Source organism: Zootoca vivipara, chromosome 7, assembly GCF_963506605.1.
Source record: "Zootoca vivipara chromosome 7, rZooViv1.1, whole genome shotgun sequence".
NCBI classification, from domain to species: domain Eukaryota; kingdom Metazoa; phylum Chordata; class Lepidosauria; order Squamata; family Lacertidae; genus Zootoca; species Zootoca vivipara.
Window position 1 is genome coordinate 27,073,846 of NC_083282.1, and position 20,635 is coordinate 27,094,480.

General features: G+C 41.2%; 1 protein-coding gene across 6 annotated transcripts in view; it reads right to left on the minus strand.

Annotated features, from left to right (window-relative positions):
* SPATA1 (spermatogenesis associated 1) overlaps window positions 1-20,635 on the minus strand; it is a 32,305-nt gene that overhangs the window by 3,556 nt on the left and 8,114 nt on the right. For 3 of the 6 annotated variants that reach the window (XM_035123107.2, XM_060276779.1, XM_035123111.2), the window contains 10 exons: window positions 18,014-18,067; window positions 17,576-17,918; window positions 16,350-16,625; window positions 14,812-14,956; window positions 14,244-14,304; window positions 13,071-13,194; window positions 10,492-10,617; window positions 8,635-8,813; window positions 6,014-6,112; window positions 316-4,465 (listed from right to left, as the gene is read on the minus strand). In XM_035123107.2, coding sequence (XP_034978998.2) covers window positions 4,361-4,465; window positions 6,014-6,112; window positions 8,635-8,813; window positions 10,492-10,617; window positions 13,071-13,194; window positions 14,244-14,304; window positions 14,812-14,956; window positions 16,350-16,625; window positions 17,576-17,918; window positions 18,014-18,067 — 1,512 coding nt within the window. In that variant the 3' untranslated portion in view covers window positions 316-4,360. Of the gene's footprint in view, window positions 1-315; window positions 4,466-6,013; window positions 6,113-8,634; window positions 8,814-10,491; window positions 10,618-13,070; window positions 13,195-14,243; window positions 14,305-14,811; window positions 14,957-16,349; window positions 16,626-17,575; window positions 17,919-18,013; window positions 18,068-20,635 lie in introns of those variants that run through there. The other 3 variants (XM_060276780.1, XM_035123109.2, XM_035123110.2) reach the window with 3 other exon arrangements.

Sequence of the window (20,635 nt, forward strand, 5' to 3'; positions counted from 1 at the left end):
AGGGTGGGTGAAATGGGAAGCAATTTTTTCCATTGGGCTAGCGCAAGCCTCTAGCACAAGCCTAAGTAACTTGCTCAGTCCTGGCACTGATCTACTTTAATCAATCATCTGGTCAAGGAAGTGAGAAAGTCTGATGGTCTGGACTGAGACTTTTATTCTCTGCCGTCCCTTCGAAGTTGACTGGCTGTCAAAAGTGAAGATTACAGGTAGGTAGCTGTGTTGGTCTGGGTCGAAGTAAAATGAAAAAATTCCTTCAGTAGCACCTTAAAGACCAACTAAGTTTTTATTTTGGTATGAGCTTTCGTGTGCATGCACACTTCTTCAGATACCATGCACACGAAAGCTCATACCAAAATAAAAACTTAGTTGGTCTTTAAGGTGCTACTGAAGGAATTTTTTCAAAAGTGAAGATGCCACCCATTTATTTAGAATATTTGTGCACAGATCACGATATACACGGGTGTTTAACTTGCATAGTATACACACACGAGAGAGAGGGAGAGAGGGGGGGGGGTAATAAAACTTCTAAGTGGTTGACAAGGAATATTAACTCAATAAAGAAATAGTTAAAATAATTGAAAATCCTCCAAACTTTGTCAAACAGACCCCACTCGGAAACAGATATGTACATTGCTAAAAAGCAATGGCATACCTCTTCATTTCATTTTTCGTGCGATAGCATGGCAGCCATTTTGGGTGCTACGATCTCACCCCAATAACTCTGGTCTCCTAGATACATCTCTGATGGCTAGTAACACCTGTGTGCCATTTTTGAAGTTTAGCGGCTTTATTTTGCATTGTTCTGCATCACTTGTTTTAAAAAAATCTTTTGTGGAGTTCCCCTCCCCCTTGCTAAAAAGATTTGAAAGCGGCGCATTACTTCTGCCCAGTGATGGACAACAGATCTCCCCTGTTTAAACAGAGAGGCAAAAAACATGAACCTTTGCCTCCTGCAGGAAGATTGCTCCCTCCATGTAAATAAAGCTTATGTCACCAAGGATTCAAAACACATTTGAACCAGGGCTTTTTCCCCGCTAGAACTCGCTGGAACTCTGTTGCGGCACCTCTCAGGTGGGCGCCATTGCCATTCTAAGAGAACAAGGGAGAGGTTCATGGTGAGTTCCGGCACCTTTTTTTCCTACAAAAATAGCACTGATTTGAACCAGCCCTTAATTTTAAGTCTTTCACAAGGAATGAATTGGCAACTTCTGTTTTCTTAATTAAAAGCAAACAAATTTGGCATCAAAAATTAAGCACGAAGCGAAATAGAGTGAGTCCCTATCCTAAAAAGGATTTAAAGTAGGCATCTCCAAATTCCGTTTCAGGGGCCCCCATGGTGGTACATGTCCTTGGATAAAAGGCCCCAAAAAGGTCAGCAACTTTGGGGTAAAATTATTTTAAAAATCTCAATAACTTTGGTCAGCCCTCACGCATGTTCACTTCATCAAATCTGGCCCTCTTTGAAAAAAGTTTGGGCACCCCGATAAAGGTTTTTACGGAATAATGCTAGTGATAGGGATTGCTCGACGTATGCAGAGTTCCTCTTCCCAGAAGCGCTGCAGAATTTTAATATCCTCTTTCATATTTCATATCTTCTATTACTCATAGTAATTAGCACTTCCTTGTCAGCTTTCCAGCTGTTACCATGTTAATGCCTCCTATCTGGCTCCTTGACGAGACTTATGACATGGTTTTCAGGAAGGAAGAGCTCACGGGCAGGGCTTGCCGAAATTTACCACAAATGAGGCATTTACATTCCAGAAACTCATTTTCTGAGGATGATAACAGGTCTAAGATCTGATCTGAATATGGTGGCTGATGGATTTACTTTGACGCATTTACCTTTTTTTAACCAAATCCATTTTTGTTAAAAGTAAATCCATCAGCTGCCATTATTTAGATACATCGTGATCTTGTGAAGGGCAAGTTGTTTCCTCAACTTTTACAGAAAGAACGGAAGCTTGTTTACACCAATGTGGGGCCTAAGGTGTAAGGTTTAGATAGATCTCCATTATCTGCTTCTTGCACCCTTCACCTATCTCAGCTCCCCACTAAGCCACCAAGGGACTTCAACTAGCCACGAGCAAATGTAAACTCAATAGCAGTCTTCCTCTACTACATTGTCAGTCTTGCTAACAATTAAAACCTTGGGGCTTGAGAGTGGAAAACAAGTTGGTACGTAGCAGCTTACTCAAAAGCAGATACCTTTCTTTTACACCAAAATTGCAACTGCGGAGGAGGAAAAAGGAGTCAAATGTAGTTTCCATAAATATGAATGAATATAGTAATAATACTAAATGCTGCCTACTTCCTCCTATCTCACTCTACGTGGAAGCAAGACTAGGGCTGTGTAATTGCTATATATCTGAAGCCCGTTCCTTCCTTCAAAGAATTCTGGACACTGTAGTTTTACCCCCTCACAGTTGCAATTCCTCCCCCCCCCCCAATTAACAAACTACAGTACTCAGAATTCTTTGAAAGAAAGGATGTGGCTTAAAGTGTAGTGTGTCTACAGCCCTATTCAGATGCAACTTACAAGTGTGTTTAAGGTTGTGTTTAAGTTTATAACCAGTTTTTGCTTTTCAAAACACTTAGATTTGAAATAAATACAAAAAGTGGAGAAGTTTACTAATAGTTTTCTTTTGTCTTTTGTATTTAGATTTCTTATAAATGTTGTTTCCCCCAATCCGCGGCAGTGTCCACATACACTGTTGCACATGCAGAACCAGCCCTGCTTAACCGGCAACGTCAGAGCGAAGCTTCAGACAGCATCCTAATCACCAGAGGATGGTGGGAAGAACTCGGGAGTCAACCCAGGTGGCTCTTTGCCATTAAGAAGAAGGCAACTACTGGAGCTGCAATGGTTGTGGAGTCAGGCTTCCTCTGTCTCTGAAGGGTGCCATTGCAGTACACACCAGAAGGATTTTCCACCTTCCCCTATGAGGAAAGGTTCCAGCATTGGGGACTTTTCAGTTTAGAGTAAAAACAAGTAATAGGTGAAATGACAGACATTTATAAAATTTATAAAATTATGCGTGGAATGGAGAAAATGGATAGGGGGAAGCTTCCCCCCCACTTTCTCATAACACAAGAATTCATGGACATCCAATGAAGCTGGATGTGGGGAGATTCGGGTGATATGGAGCAACTGCATGTTTGAACTATGGAGCTTATTCCCACAGAAGACAGTGGTGGCCATCTACCCGGATGGCTTTAAAAGAGGACGAGATAAATTCATGGTTCAACAAATCAACAGCTACTAGCCAATTCATAGCTGCCAAGTTCTGGATTGAAAAATCCGGGACCAGCAGCGGCGCGGCACCAGAAGTTGCTACTACATGACTTCCGGACATGCGTAGAAGCAACTTCCCGCGCCGCTCCGCCCATTTCCAAAATGTCCGCAGCGCCAGAAGTTGCTTCTACGCACTTCCGGACATGCGTAGAAGCGACTTCTGGCGCTACAGCCATTTTGGAAATGGGTAGAGCGGCACCAGAAACATGGCTGGCAGGAGCCGGCAGGAGCTGCTTTCCAGGGGATTTATGGGATATAAATCCATTCGGGAGACCGGCGGAAAGCGGTAAGAAAATACGGGGGGGGGGGTTTCCAGGGAAAAACTGGATACTTGGCAGCTATGGTCCAATTCCTGACTGAACAGACTGTGATGCAGCCAGTTTTTATGCCCCTGCGGTGGACCCGACTGAACACTGGCTCTGTCAGGTCCGTCACTCTTTCAGGTCCCGCCCAACTAGAGCCATGATTGACCTGTTTTAAATTTTCATTTTCAGCAGGCCATCTCACTAGCTCCCGCGGCTGGCTGAGGCCGACTGTGACACCAGTTGGTTGTGAGGGCAGGTCCCCCTCACCCACCTACCCCAGCTATCTAACGACCAGGCTGCTATTGCCACCGCCACCTGGAAAACAGGTGTGCGGTCTTTCTGCTGTCAGAGGCAATGTGCCTCTGAATAATAGTTGCTGGGAACTGCAGTGGAACAGAGTGCTGTTGCGCTCATGCCCTCCTTGCAAGCTTCCCACAGGTATCTGGTTGGCCGCTGTGAAGACAGGATGCAGAACTAGATGGGTCATTGCCCTGATCCATCAGGCTCTTCCTATCTTCCCCCTTCCAGCTGACATTTTGCCCCTGCACATGGATATCCGTTACTGGAATGAGGTGATAATGCCATTTGACGCCAGCAGTAGAATTATTACATATTGGCGTCATGATGAATTACTGTTTTTCAACATACATTTTCAACACATTCAACATCTCTGCTATAGCGGAACAAATTTAAAGCTGAAAGAAATAGGTTCTGGGAGTAGCTATACAAATATGCAGAGAAGAATCTCACGAACGGGAGCCAGCTAATATACTTGTCCTTCCGAGTGGAGTCTTAAAGAAGACTGAACTTTTTTGTGGGCCAGTTCTGCCTTCAGTGCTCGCAGATCAGAAGCTGCCTGCTTTCTCATCTAGAAAAAAAGATTCCGAGATTGCAAATGGAAGAATGAAATTAGAACCTTCATATTTTTTTCATAGGTATAGTTCTACCTTTATGTGGATTAAGAACCATTCCCTTGTTCTTTCATCTTTCAAGGCTAATGAGTTAAAGGATGAATCATTTCGGTTTCTTTCTGGCATATCAAGGTCACTAGTAATGGCAAACCCTTGTGTACAAATTACATCATATTTCCATTAATGAGAGTGGGAAATGCGGCGAAGAAATACCACAGATTGTACTGCAGATCTCAAAGTGGTGTGTTTCTGTTCCTGTAATTTTTCTGAACACAAATTGCCAGTTGTTGTTGTTGTTGTTGCATTATTAGTACTGTACAATACCATAAATACAATACCATAAATGTACAACACATTTTACAGAGTAGCATAAGCAAAAGAGGTCCCTGAGACTAGCCTACTGAAAAGCACATGCCATCTTGGTACTGCATGTTGGCAGGTACAATGTTTAAAGCAGAGGTGCTCAACCTGTTTGGATCCCAGGCACATTTGGAATTTTGAAAAAGTGGTACAGGCACAGTGGATGTGAGAAAATATTATGTTCTGTCCCATCCTGTGTCAGTTGCATGCAGCACTGTTTTCTGTTCCACTGCAATTCATCTCCTGCCAAAATCTGTGCTATTCATCTCGCTGTCCGCTGTGGCAAAATTATTTGTGTATCCTATGCAGTTACGCTGCCCGTATGCTATTCCACCCATCATTTCAGTGCAAATAAAAGGCAAGGCGAGTGGTTTTTTCATCAGTTACATTATCTTGCCAACTGAAAACAAGCACACCAGTTGTATTTGCTGGTTCCAGACATGGGACGAACAAGTAAAAAGCTATATTGCTTTTCTATGTGGTATAGGACATTCACTGGTGCAGCATTACAATCTTTCAGGTCCCTATTCAAAGAACAAGGCTTGCGTATTTGCTTTTTGAAAAACAGCCTCTCCTTCCTCCTTAGTGGAGTAGTGGCTGCCTACAGAAACACTGCTGATATGGAAGCAAAGCTAAAGTTCAATGTTTTGGTGAACTAGATCTCAAATATGACCATGTGCTTAACTCCGGGGTGAACACTCTTTAGTCCTCAGCTCCATAGTGCAATGAACTCAGAATACGCCTACGGAACAAAAGCAATTGAAAAGCAAGAGAAGTTATTTCCCTTGACCTCCAGCTCTCCAGTTTTAAGCTACTGAAGAGCCGAGTGTGGTGTAGTGGGTGATGTATTTGACTATGACTGGGGAGGTCCAGGTTCAAATCCTCACTTAGTTATGAAGCTCTCAAGAATCTATGAAGCTAGCCCATAGTTACTTTTTCTCAGCCAAAGCTTCGTAAGAGTTATTCTGAGGATAAAATGGGGGGTGGGGGGTGGGATGTATGCCACTTTAAACTCCTGAAAGCAAAAGTGTGACTTAAATTATTATTATTTTTAAAAAAGAAAACACTAAAGATATAAACTTGAGATAATAACCTACATTCTTCACTTGGCTATAAAATGAACTAGGCACGTTAGTGTGTAATACCTTAATTTCTATGACTAGCTTCATTTTTGCATTATCAACCTTTCTCCTTAGTTGTTCAATTTCATGCTGCAGAGTGGTGATCTGGATTATTGTATTATTCTAGAAGAAACAAAGAAAGGTTTCATATGGATCAGAGTTAACATATATCCTTTACTTATTAATATCACTGTGTGCAAATTGTCCAAATCTGCACCTCTCCTTAAAATTATATGATTTAGTCCCTCAGCTCCTGTTGTATCACCTTCCTCCCAGAAACATACATAGTGCAGAACATCAGGGCTATGTCTCATACAGTTACTCAAATGGTGGACTGATTGGTCACATTGCAGGTGAGGCCATGGGCTCACTGTATTAACATAAAAGAATGCAATTCTGCATGTGAATTTACTTCCATGCTTAGTTGGTACACACCTGGTAGACCTTGCTAGAGCTGCCCTGGATAGACCCAAGCCCAAAATAAACTTGTCCTTCCCTTCTCCCAATGAGACTTCTATCTATTAAAAGGCACAGGTGAATTTCAAAGAGAGAGAGAGCTCATGTCCAGATATGTGTGCTTCCAACATGAGTTATCTTCCTGTTTCTCCATACCTCTTTGTTGTGAGAGGGCATGTGCTGGACTCCATTTTGGGGACTGGGGTAGACAAGAGGCTATTTTCTGGAATCAAGGGATCCAGTTTTGTCTAATATTTCTCTGGCAAATGAAGGAAAATAGGCAAGGAATCTTGTGGTTTGTATTTTGATTGTACTGCCAGTTTTAGACTCTCCCATCTCCCCTTTTGATATCACACAGTTTTGAGTCTGAATGTGTGACTATATAATAAAATTGAGTATTAATTTCTCCTGATAGTTATTGTTTCAGGCAATGATTGCATCTATCTCTCTATCTCTCTATCTATCTATCATCATCATCTATCTATCACAGGCATGGCCAAACTTGGCCCTACAACTCCCACCATCCCGAGCTAATAGGACCAGTGGTCAGGGATGATGGGAATTGTAGTCCCAAAACAGCTGGAGGGCCAAGTTTGGCAATGTCTAATCTATCGGATGGCTTTCCTTCACAGCTACTGTACTTTGTAAAGGAAAATGGCAGCGTCATAGCCACAAAGGAATACTAACACAACAAGTGGTGGCTGAAACGGTTGAAAATGAAGATAGAAAGCTGTGAGAAACTAAATGAGGAAGCTCCTGGTGCTATCGTTCGTGCAGTAGCAAAAATGGTCAAAAATGTGTTTCCTTTACCCCTCGGAGTGTGTTCAGATAATTTCATCTAGCGCATGATCTAAACCAGGAATGGAGAACTTGTGGCATTCCAGATGTTGCATTCTGACTCCCATCACCCCTGACCACTGGCAATGATGGCCGAGGCTGGTAGGAGTCCAACAACATCTGGCAGACCACAGGCACCCCATCACTGCTGTAAACAGAAGGTAATCTGAAGGGGAGGGAATCATTCATGCCTTATAACTGGGATATATCAAATCTTGGTTTAACAGGAAAATAAGTTGAAAGATGTAAACAGGAGGAAGTTTGCTACATAAGAAATGGCTGAGACACAAGCAAATCCTTTGGTTCTCAGAGTAATTAGCGGAACTGTGTCAATATTTCAAGGGCATGATTCATATGGGAAACATTTAATTAACTTAAAACTGTATTCTCACGAGTTTCATTGTCGAGCCAGCGAGAAAGCTATTTTACACACACAAAACAATTTAATTACATATCGGAGTTGAATCAGGCAAGCAGTGTGTTATGCCAATTCAAATTGAGGGGGAAAGAGCCTGCAGAGAAATTTCCATCTTTCCTGTTTGTAAAGCTATGATTTTTGGCAAGGCCACGTTGTTACAATGCTATGTACAGTATATTCCTGCATATAAGACTACTTTTTAACCCAGGAAAATCTTCTCAAAAGTCAGGGGTCGTCTTATACGCCGGGTCGTATTTCTTATACAGTGAGTATATCCCAAACTCTATATTTTAACTGGAAAAGTTGGGGGTCGTCTTATACGCCCAGTCGTCTTATACACCGGAATAGGTATCAATTTATATTTCATCTAGTTTTGGGGACCTCTCTCTCTCTCTCTCTCTCTCTCTCCATTATAGTATTTGTCTTCTAGTGCAGGTCACTATCAGTTTTCATTATTTTCACATTATAAACACAATGCCTTGATACAGGAAAGTTTGCATGGGCAACCTGTGGTCCCCCAGCTGGCATGGTCAATGGTCAAGGATGAAGGCAGAGAGCTGTAGTATGACAACATCTGAAAATTCACAGCTTGCCCATCCCTGTAGTAAAGGAACTGACTACCCAGGTAAGTGTATGTTTAGGATCGTGGCTTGAAAGTTAATCTGCATGGATATCATTTTCCTGTGCAAAAGAAAAACAGTCTGATACAAATATTTCTGATGAGCATGTTCAGTTATGGAATTGAGCCTTTGAGATATAAAAAGTAGCTCAGTTTAAATTAGACAGGCAGGGATTATGTCAGATTAGTGAAGGAAATTATTAAAATCTCTTCTAGGGTTATTATAAAATCTGAAGAATACTTATCTGTCTAAATGGTATGAAGGAGCTTAGATTTTATGGAAAGGGGAGCTAAAGACTGAACAAACAGCATTACCTTTGAAATAGCAACTTGTGTTAAATTATTTCGTTTTTTCCTTATATCCCTGGCTTCTAGCTGCATCAACAATTTCTGGTAGTGAAGTTCTAAGTCTTCCCGCAGTTTATTTGAAACTAACTCCAAGGAAGCTGTGACTTTTTTAGCTTCAAAATATTTCTTTTTCCAGGAATCACGAGCTGTATGGGAAAACCAGAGCACAGATCAAAACGATATTCTCAATGGCGCAATTCTATTCAGGTTTTCAGACCCTGTTCAGTTCAGTGAGGCTTAGTCCTAGGAAAATACAGGATTGTAAATCGTGTCCTCCCTTAAAGAGGGCACGAGTTGCAGTGTGACCTGGCAACCAAACCCTGGGTACGATTGGATAGCTACAACACCCGATTGGTAGGTCCCTTGATGCTGGGTTTTATCAGGCCAATGGGACGCTAGCCAAACTGATCAAGAAACCTATATATGCCCATGCATGTGACCCAGAGCTTCCTCTTTAGGTCAGTGCATCAGAACACCCGCCCACCTCTCCCTATTTTTAGGGCTTGTGTGCTTGACCTTGCTATGCTGTCATGTGTCGTCTGTCGTTTGGACAGGGGCACGGCAGGAATTTTCCCCATTTGGCTGATTGGCTGGTGCAACTTGGGTTTCACCTGCCGCATAGCAAATCGTCACAACTTGTAAGGTTGCGGATAGGCTCTGGTTCAGGTGATAGGGATGGGGGAACACTCTTGCCATCCCTATGTGAAGGGCATTCCGTTAAAGGAATCCAAGGACTCAATGGTTTGGTCTGGTCAACCCTGAGAGGGTTTGTGCCCGTGCCTGAGTCCAGGGGGACATCTGGGTGGTGGACATAATGGCTTTCCGCCATTCCAGGTTGGGTCAGTGCTACCTGCAATGGTTCAGGGAGCTAGTCGAACCAGAGCCAATGCAACCACTCACCTGATAACGTTGTGGCCTAAATTCTGCCAAAAACCAAAGCAAAATTTGAGTCTTGTCTGAATTTAAGGGGGGAGGTTTAAAGGTCTAAACACACAACTTAAGAATCAGAATAGTAAGCAATATTGCTCTGTTCAAACATAAACCAAAAATATTAAGAGTTGAAAACATTGTATAAATCTTAACATGCTAGGTCAAGTCCCACGGCTTTCATACAGTACTTAAAAAAGAATAGCTGGACTCTAGTATGTGGAAACCCAAACTCTCAAATGTGTGGTTTGCAGGCAGGTATGAGGCTTCACTTTAACAAAGATAAAGAAGGGGTATAAACTGAGAGACATCTAAGAAAGGGTCCAACTCTGATGGAAACCAGGGTGCTAGATGACACACTGCCGTGGAGGGGGAAGCAAATGCAAACCCACCTCCAACAATGATGCTATCTTCTAGCTTTTCTAGCTCCTCAGTCATCCACTGCCTCCACTCAAGCAGAAACAAAGTTATTCCTCCCTCTCCTTCTTTATTCCCTGGGCTCTGTCCCTTGACCTGTCAAAACCCACTAAACCACACCCATGACTGGCCAAAAGCTACCTTGGTTTTTATATACATAAAGCAGCTACACTTTGTCAATGTATCTCTTGGGCTTCCCTTTTTCCAAGATACTGCTTTGGTGACTCCCAAGACAATAGAGGCCGATGCAAAAGCTGCCTGTTCACCTACCGGTAAGTACAACTTTTAAAAAGCAGAAGGTGGGGTGGAGGGGGGAGACTTTGCCATTCATTTTTTCCCTGGCAACTGGCCTAAAACAAAACAAAACAAAATCTAAGGAGGGGTAGGTGTGTGTGTGTGTGTGTGTGTGTGTGTGTGTGTGTGTGTGTGTGTGTGTGTGGATAACAACCTCACCAGATATCTCAGCCTAATAACACATACCCTGGTATCTCCTGAGTTTGTTCTGTTCCAGTAAGCCCTTCACCTTTTTAACCAGTTCTTCTCTAACCCTCTCCAGGTGCTTTCTTTCTGCTTTGATGTGTTGCAGCTGTCTGATCAGCTCACTACCTGAGGAAAAGAAACCTCAAGATTAGTATACTTGTGCTGATTAAAAAATGCGGAAAGCCCAGGATAAATAAATCCGAGAAAAGAAGTGCCTCCAAGAAGAAAAGAACCCCAGGTCTACAGAAAGATCTGCATTATTTTAGGGGTCTTTGGTGTTGCAATTTGGAGCATCAGATCCCTGCCTGCCTCCCAAGATCTATGCACACAGCCCACACTAATATTCTGCCTTTTTCTGTCCTGTACAAGATGCTAGTGCACAAAACTCCACACTGTAGGAAACAAATCTTTCTCTGTGGCTTTTCCTTTCACATACCTCAGACAGGGGTGGGAAAGGAATTTTAAAACTTGCAAACACATATTGTGTTGCCCAGGCTTTCCCTGATGAATACATTTCTGCCAGGATGGTAATGTTTTAATGCTTGTATTTTTGCATAGAGATTTTGAATATTCAGCATTTTAGAAATGCTTTTAAATAAACAAAACGATGCCTAAACGCCTAGAGATCAATGAGACCAGGTATGTCTACTGGGAACCTGCCACTGAATAGCTCCTATGAAAAGTAGAAATTGTGCAACATATGCACAATTACAAAAAGTCTGCACTACTCCAGAGAGGTGTTGTGGCTAGAGTTGGACTAGGACCAGGGAGACCCAGGTTCAAATCACCTCTCCGCCACAAAGTTTACTGGGTGGCCTTAGGCCAATCATGATCTCTAAGGGCAACCTACCTACCTCAGGGGATTGTTGTGAGGTTGAAATAAGGAAGGGGGAGAACCATGTATTGACATGGTTGAACTCCTTGGACAAATGCTCTATATACCATATTTTTCCATGTATAACACCCCCCATGTATAAGACACCCCCTGTTTTGGGGGACTCCAACTTGAGAAAATGGGGGGGGGGTTGTATCCGTGTATAAGACGACCCACAATTTTGAACATAATTTTTAAATAAAAAACCATAGTCTTATGCATGGAAAAGTACGCTATACTGTATATACTGTATGTGAAATAACAAATGTAAGTTCTATGGGATTGTGCTAATTGTATAACAAAACACTTAGTCTGTGATGTGACACAGACGGCTGGATTAATTTTAATGATGTAAAAACTGAATTAAGCCAAATTATCCTCCCTCAGGGGCACTCGGTCAAAGGAAAGGCAAGTACCGGGGTTGGGATTAGTGTCTTTGGAACATGCTGGCAATGACAAGTGACTCCTTAGGCTCTCCGACAACGGTGTTTGCTTAGGCAATGTATGCACTGGGGGTGCTTATGTTTAAGCAAACTCTGCCTCCTACTTTGTAAGAGAGCCAGGAAAAGCCTGCTGCTGTTAAGTTATGCCATTTTTTTAACTACCAAGGTGTTGCACACCCTCAAAAATGAGTGTGGTGAGAGGAGTCCTGGCGCATACTTTGTACTTGGTTTCCTTGGAATGAACGTCCCTAGAGAATTGTCGTGTGTGTGTGTGTGTGTGTGTGTGTGTGTGTGTGTGTGTGTGTTATAAGGTTTATTTACACACACGTACAAGCAGAGCATGAGATTCAAGGCTTTTCCTGCTTTTCCCATTGGGTTTCCAGAGGCTTTGATTTCTGTCAAGTCATATTCACACAATACGTTTAAAGAACATGGCTTCCCCCCAAAGAATGCTGGGAAACATAGTTTACCCCTCATAGAGCTTCAGTTCCCAGCACTCTTAACTATGAACGTAAGACAGTGATTTGAGTCCTGACCTAGCTTTGTCGCAATCTGTTTCCATTCTGCTGCAGTTTGACAGCAGTCACGAAATTTAAAGACGCCTGCTTCTTGGGAGAAAAGCAATGACAAACCTAAACAGCATCTTAAAAAGCAGAGATATCACCTTGCTTACAAAGGTCCGTATAGTTAAAGCTATGGTTTTCCCAGTAGTGATGTATGGAAGTGAGAGCTGGACGATAAAGAAGGCTGATTGCCGAAGAATTGATGCTTTTGAATTATGGTGCTGGAGGAGACTCTTGAGAGTCCCATGGACTGCAAGAAGATCAAACCTATCCATTCTGAAGGAAATCAGCCCTGAGTGCTCACTGGAAGGACAGATCCTGAAGCTGAGGCTCCAATATTTTGGCCACCTCATGAGAAGAGAAGAATCCTTGGAAAAGACCCTGATGTTGGGAAAGATTGAGGGCACTAGGAGAAGGGGATGATAGAGGACGAGATGGTTGGACAGTGTTCTTGAAGCTACGAACATGAGTTTGACCAAACATCTGCTGTTGTTTCAATTTCCAGCAGAATTCTTTGACATCCCAACCATTAACTATGGTGCCCAAGAACCTTCGGGGGAAGGTGTGCTTTCAATGTATGGTGTGCAAGTGTGGGTCTCTTGCTGTCAATCTTTGTTCTCTTTCACGGTCAGGCATGATGTCGCTGGGTTGCGGGGGAAGACTTTAACCCCATAAAATCTCTTAGAAGGATTTGCTCACCCTCTGTTGGAAAGATTTCGCTGGGAACTTCAGCTCTGTTAACAGACAGAGCCAGAAGAGGTGGAGTAGGAGGCGAAATATACTGGCTCAGATGTGCAAAGTCATTTAGGTTATTTTCATCAGTCTAGGGACCAAATGGAAAAAGCATGTCAGTGTTTTCTGCTTTCCCTACAGTACATGAAACGGGAGATTCTATTTATATCAGTCTTAAAAGGAAGGCTAACTCAAGTGCCCTTTTAGTGGAAAACAATAAAACCCTGTCCGCAACCTGTCTAGGAATCCATGTGCCTCTGCCACCGACCTCCGAACATTGCAGAGTATCGAGGGCATGTTTCATGGCACACATCTGACCCATGTGTTCTGATGGACAAGCAAGCTGAACTTCAGCATTGCCCCCGATAGTGGGGTAGGAGAGCTGAAAATAAGGCCAATATACAGTATTTCACATCTGCCAACCCATGAGCTGCTCGGTTTCAGATACATGTGTACACGAGTCTAAAAGCCAGGGCCACAAAGTTTCATGGCCCTCTAGCAGCTATGGTGGCTCGCTTACCAGGAGTAATGTATTTAGTGTTAGCTCTGGAAGTGTATACTAATCAAACTAAACCTCCCAGGATTATTTTTTAAAATACAACACAAAAATGCATTATATTGGAGTAGGTTATTTGCAAAAACATTCGCCAAAACAGGATATTTCACCCTAAAATGTTTAAGGATTTTCATGAGGATTTATGTCCAAAAAAATGCGAATTGCTGCAGAAACGTGGAGAACTGAATTTAAGACTTAAAAAATGAAAAACTGAGAGAACCAAAATTTACATAGCCTTCCGTTCCTATTTCCAACTAAATATGCATAGACTTGGTCTACTCCTTGGTACTTTGGTACTGAATATATCTCTGCGTATGTGTACAAATGCATACATATGCAAACATTATATACCCACACACATCTCCAATTGCTTGTAGCATATGTGCTACTTCAAATGTATGGCAAAAGCGCTTGTTTCATGAGCATTTTTCCAAGAGTGGGTAAAAGTTATTCTGCTTCAGCAACGAAATCTTATTGTAATCAACAATCCAAAAGAAAATAAAAATGAGCTCAAGTTACTGAAACGATTGCAACCAATTTCAACTACCTTATCTATTTACTTTGCTAGACGTTTTGAAACATACCTGGCTATCTTGCACGCTACCAGTGTCAGCAATAGACTTGCCAATTTCAGGATGCTGTTGGCTAAAGATGAAATTAAAGAACAGTGCAATTACATTAGAAGCAATAAATAATTCCAGGGTGCTGTTGGCTAAAGATGAAATCCAAGTGCAGTGTAGTAATTACATTAGGAACAAACCACCTTAATTAAATTTGTTTAAAAGACTAGTGGGATCTAGCAAATATAGAGTGCTGGGGTGGCAGATTACCAATCTGAAAACGGGGTGCTGAAATTAGGGTGCGGCAGCTTGCTGGTAGCCAACTGGACCGGTAGCAAACATTCCATGGAAGCGCTAACCTCACACACAGGAAATGAGGTGAAGAGAACAGGTTCACAGGTTTAATTATATTTGTCTGAAAACTAATTAAAGTGTTTGCTCCCCCCCCCCTTATCCAACATGTTGGGAGCACTTAATGCAACTTTAATGAAGGGCAGCTAATACTGTCAAGCATGACAGCTTGTTTATTTCATGTGTTTTTAGCCTTTATCACAAAGATACGGTATATAAAAAAAATTCTCTGTTTTGTTACCTCCTCATTCTGTGTGAATAGTCCATGCCTCTGTCCTCCAAAGATTCTGGGATTCCAGAATCCCCTGTGGTGTGTCTTCCCATTCCAATACCTGTCAGGTTGCCTTCGTTTTCTGTATTTGCATCCAGCACAATAGGAGCTTCTTCTGCATCAGAGGTCGAAAAAAAAATTGTTTAGCTGTTTTTAATGGTGTGTTTTAAATGTTGTAACCTGCCCTGGGATGTTAGGGTGTAGAGCGGGTAATAAATAATGCCTAATATTAAATAATATTTCTGTTTCTATATAGATGTTTTTACTTCTGCCATCCACCATCAGAAGCAATGGCTTGGCGAAAAAATGAGTGTGTACAGATTCTGGGCATATCCGCCTGAAGCAAAAATGGAAATTATCAACGCAGAGTCAAGAATGCCAGTTGGCTCACAGGCAGGATATAGAAGGAAGACCCTGAGATGAAAGAAAACTCTAACGGCAACTGCCAGTATGTTTTAATAAAAACGTGTCCAGCCCTATCACACAGGAGATTGTAAAATGTAGAAAATGGGAGGCAATCTGGACAAAAGTGCGTATCAGCCGATGGGCACAATACATTTTCCCTTTCTTAAACTGCTGTAGTTTGCAATGTTTCTATTTTTTTCATCTAGGTTAGGACTGGTGTCACTCCTGGCTTCTAATTAGGCCTGATGCAAGCAAGCGGATCTTATCACCTAAAGAACCACCAATGTTTACTACTGAAAAGCTGTCCTCGTATGGCTTCTGGACCAGTTCTGCAGATCACTGAGCTTTATTAAATAGATTAATGCAAATTACTGCATTTTTCCATGTATAACACGCCCCCGTGTATAAGACACCCCTGTTTTGGGGACTCCAAATTCAGAAAATGGGGGGGGGGAGATTGCCAAGAGTTGTTAAGGTTTTTTGGGGTGCGTGTGTGCCAAATATCGCTCAGCTGCCTGATCAACACTGCCAATCCCACGCATCGCCAGAGCCACCAATCGTCTGCCCGCTCGCCGCCCACAGCCACCAATCACCCGCCCAATTGCCACAGCAGCAGCCAATCAATAACAGCCCTTGCCGCAGCCACCAATCACATGCCCAATCGCCGCTGACAATCTCCTGCTCACGGCTGCTACCGATTGCCCGTCCCCCCTCTGCACTATCTGTGTATAAGATGGCCCCAAATGTTTAACATTATTTTCTAATAAAAAAACACCTTGTTTTATACATGGAAAAATACGGTTAAGGGCATTATTTATTAAATGCTTTCATGCAAACCACAGAGTTGGGGTTCAGATTGGCTATTCCGTAAATGGAAGGCCTCCTTCTGTTGATGGAAAGCTCTCAGATCCCGTGGAGGTTCCCCAAGTAGAGGAAGGTGGGAGGCAATCTTTGCTTATTCTTCTGCCCCTTGGAATCCTGCATGGTGCCTCTCATGCTGTTCCAGGTGGCTCCCTGAATCTCCAGATAGATTTTTTTGTTTACAATGCTAATGCAAAATACAAATAAACTTTAAATGGAGTGCTTAGTGGAGCAAAGTATACCTTTTATCTTCTGTGTGATGTGATTGACTTGAATCTGGTTGTTTCCCTCTTGCTCTCGCTTCTGATTCATACGCACAGGTGCAACAGAATCTTTGCATTTCTTGACCTTTCTAGGAGTATTTTGCTGCCGTTCTTGAGCTTGTCTGAAAGACTTTTGCTGAGGAATTTTCACTGATGTGGATTTTCTTACAGAGTTTTGTCTTGCAGAAATTTTATCTTGGAATGTATAGGGAGATTTAATGGATTCATTTAGGTCTATGTTACAACTAATTTCTCCTGGAGGCAGAACATAATTATATATTAGGCTATATATACTTATGATGAGAGTTGTGTTAAGTTGTAGATTTATCATATATTGTTATAAATAATTATATTTAACTATAATAGTTATGTTCACGTAAGTAACGTGAACTGCTTTATGCACATTTCAAACTTTTTTTTGTAAGCCACTTTAAGTTTATTTTATTTCTAAGAAGGCTGGGTATAATTTTTTTAAATAAATATATACCCAAGTAAATAAAAGTTACTGTAAGTTTTTTTTTTTAACAAGTGATATTGTTGGAACCTTTGCTAAATTAAAAAAGCAAATGTTACATATGCCACAGTCTAGGTAGGACCAAAATACAATTAAAGATCAAGAACTCATATTGCAAACAAGTTGTTCTGATTTGATTTCCTCCCCACCCCTGAAACCTTGATTTTGAACTAAACCAGTCCAGACATAGGATTAACTGAACAAGGGAATGGCAGTGTGACAAATGAAGTTTCAGGGAAGAAAAACCTGAATGGGACCCAAACTCTAGCAAAACTGTTAACACCAAAAGGCACAAAAACAGGTTAGAAGACGGGAATCCTACTACTAGCATCATCAATACAGACAATGAAATAATGGCCAAGTTAAAGATGCTTAATCTCCCTCTCAAATAAGGTATGGTGGGGCAGAGGGAAGTGATCATTTGCCCTCTCCTGACACAACAGGCGCCAAGCCTCAATTGTGGAGAAAGAAATTAAAACTATGCTTTCCTCCTCATGTTGAAAACTCCTCATGGTTCCAAACAAGGCATAACTTGTCTGATCTTAATATGAAGTGCAGCTCTTGCTGCAGGAGAAATAATTGAAAACCATTTTATAAAAAAAAATGAGAGGAAAAGAAATATTTGTGCTGTCATTGCAATTTGACCTGAACTTGGTTGTTATAGCAATTAAGCAGCCTTGACATATCTCACCTTCCCGTCTTTGTGAATTATATTTCTCTTTAATCCTTTCGTTCTGTTCTTGCTTGGAGATTTGTGTTGCAGGGAGATCTTGAGCACTTCCTTTTTCAGTTTCGTCCCATCCTATTAAATTATTTTTATCCTGAGTTGGGCTGAGATGATATTTCAAGGAACTCTCCAAAACGTTGGGGTTCTGACCAGCTTCACGATCTGGAGCTGAGACGTCAGGTGGCCTTTGATACGATTTATATGCATGTATATAGTCTGCATTACTGTGATGTCTTTCTGGAGTTGACGATGAAGATGAATAAATAGTTTCTACTCCAGGCAACAAATAGAGTTCTGGATGAAATGCCTGAAATATACAGCAAGTTAATCTGAAATAAATAATATATATTTTAATAACATAGCTTTGCTTTTACACTAAAATTGATGTAACAATATACGTACATAGGGAGGAGCAAATGATTTGAGCTTCAGTTCTGTTTCTTGCTTTGCTTTCACCTTGGAAGGTCACAACAGAAACGACGTTATCAAAACAGAATAGTGCCATACCATTCAAAATGTAACTTTTTTTAAAAAAATGCTATACTCATACTTTTGTGAATAATGGAAAACACAGAATATATATCTTGGGAATTCTGCTAGATAGTTATGCCATTTTTTATTTACAAAGGCTTATAAATTCTTTTTCAATTCAGCAGTTTTATTTGTATTGTTTTATTGCATCTGTCTGTTTTTGGCTAATTTCTAATTATTTTTAATAGGTGTTAAATTCAGAGATACCCTTCTGCAAACAGCTCATTCCATTTCTGGCAGGGAATGCGATTCAGCAGAATTGTCTGAACCATCTTAGATCACTGCTCCCTTAGGATTGCTCCATTGATCAACCGATAAATCAATTAATTAAATCTCATTAATCACCTAAGGTTTCTTCAGTTGTGTGAGTGACTGCCTTAGAAGTAACATAGAAAATGCCGCTATAAATTTGGCTGCCCTTATTATTATTCTGAATTTATACGATCAGAGGTTTATCAAAAGTACTAAATGGTCCATAATGGTTCCATTCTTCAGAAAGTCACACTCATCAGCGTAAAGGGGGAGGCACAAAGAGAGTTTTAGAAGCAAGTTTTGGCAGTTTTGAATCTGGATAGAAAAAGGGAAAGAGTGCCAAGAGCACTTGGTGTTTATAGATAAGCTGACTAAAACAGAAGTAAATTTGGGGTGCAATTTTTCTTTTGAGAGCTAATAGAGAATTGGTGGTTTTGCTTTGGAAGTCTGTCTTTATTACTTTCTCCTTATAAATAATGAACTGTTATAAATTCTCTCTTGTGCCACCTCTGGACTTCTCACAGGGAAGTTTGAAGTACATAACAATATAAGAAGATGCTTGTTTAAAACCACACCAGATTTTTTCTGTGAAGGGTTGCGGTTCATTAAAAGAAAAGCATGTTGCTTAATTTGAATGTCACTTACTTTAATGGCTACAAAAAATAAGGCTGCTGATTCCCCTAAAATAAAAGCAACATGTCTTTACAGAGTTCAAGTATCTCTTCTCTTATTAGAAAGAAGTATCTCTGGGAAGAGATTAAGGCGCTGTTGGGCAATGGTAGAACTGGGAAATTCAGCAAATGTTTGTTCACATGCGTATAATTACATATAATTGCTCTGACCGCTCAAATATTATAAAACAACTTCAACCTTTCCTATCAAGTAAATCAAAAGGGTGTTTTGTACCATTTGTACAAGGGCTTTTTGAAACGTACAAAAACAGGAGGGAGAGACCAAAACAATATACATAGTGATTTGCTAAAGATATAGCATGGGCTCTCTACAAACTATAATTTGTAAATTGGGATCATGGCTCGAGAATATGAACTCCCTGCTCCTTTATTCCTCCCCACACCTTGATAGAATCCCCCAATGCATGATCTTGTTGGACTTAATCATGGTTTGATTATAATGCCTGCAGTGACACTAATCAATTCTGATATTGATCTGGATTTGAAACCCAGGTCTGAAGCAGGTTTGGAAATCTTTGTTATGATGGAGCCAGATTGATTTGGTTAACATCACAGCAGATGTGACACTACAATATGAAAAGATGACCGGCAAGCAAATGACAACTTGCACTGAAGGGGCCAGGAGGAAGGGAAGGAAGTGCATGTTCCTGAGGCCGGCTCCCAGTCTGCAAACCATAGTTTGCAGGAAAACAGTGACTCGTATCCAAAGAAAATGGGTCACATTTCTTACAGAAATCAATGGGACAAGTAGGTCATGACTAGCTTATATTCCAGATATTTCACTGGGGAAAAGTATGAATCACTTTCTCTTGATAAAGCCCAGTGCCTCCATCAAGTTTGTTGGGAATACCAATGACTGTGTGGGTAACTTCTGTAGCTCTTTAAATATTATGACACTAAACTTTTCTTTGTCCTTAGCAGAGCAGTTAAAACATGATTTGATTCTGTAAATACAACTGAGAGATTTGCATTAAGGAGAAATATGTTTGGACAAGAAAATAGCTTGCTGGCTCTTCCTGGGGAGTCTGTGACAACTATCTAGAGTAGGCTTTCCAAGCTACGCACTCTGTACACAGGCAGATCGTGCACTCGAAAGAACCATCTCATTTTCTTCATGGTTGCGTCTTTTATTAGTCTTGGCTCGGAAAAGAATTGGGGCAGTAAAAAAAAAAAAAAGCAAAAGCAAAACAAATTCCAAACCTCTTTGTTAGAAAGGCTTCCAGCAGCTCAAAGGGAAATAAATGATTAAAACTTGCAATTAGACCATTACTTTTCCTCGGAATTACTACTCTCCGCTATGTCAGCTATTAAGATCAAAACATTCAGAGTGCTTTTAAAATGCCGAGTGTTTTTACATGGGAGGTCTATCTCATTGCATTCATGGGGATTTACGTTGTTAAAGGTGAAATGAAAGTGAAAGCGAGAGGCATTTCTGCATAGAACAAACATTGTGGACAATGTAGGTTTAAAGTTTGCTTTGCAGGCCAGTTAACAGCAGGACTCTCTTAAAGAACCTAACACCCGTAAGGTTGCACCCAACTAAGTTACA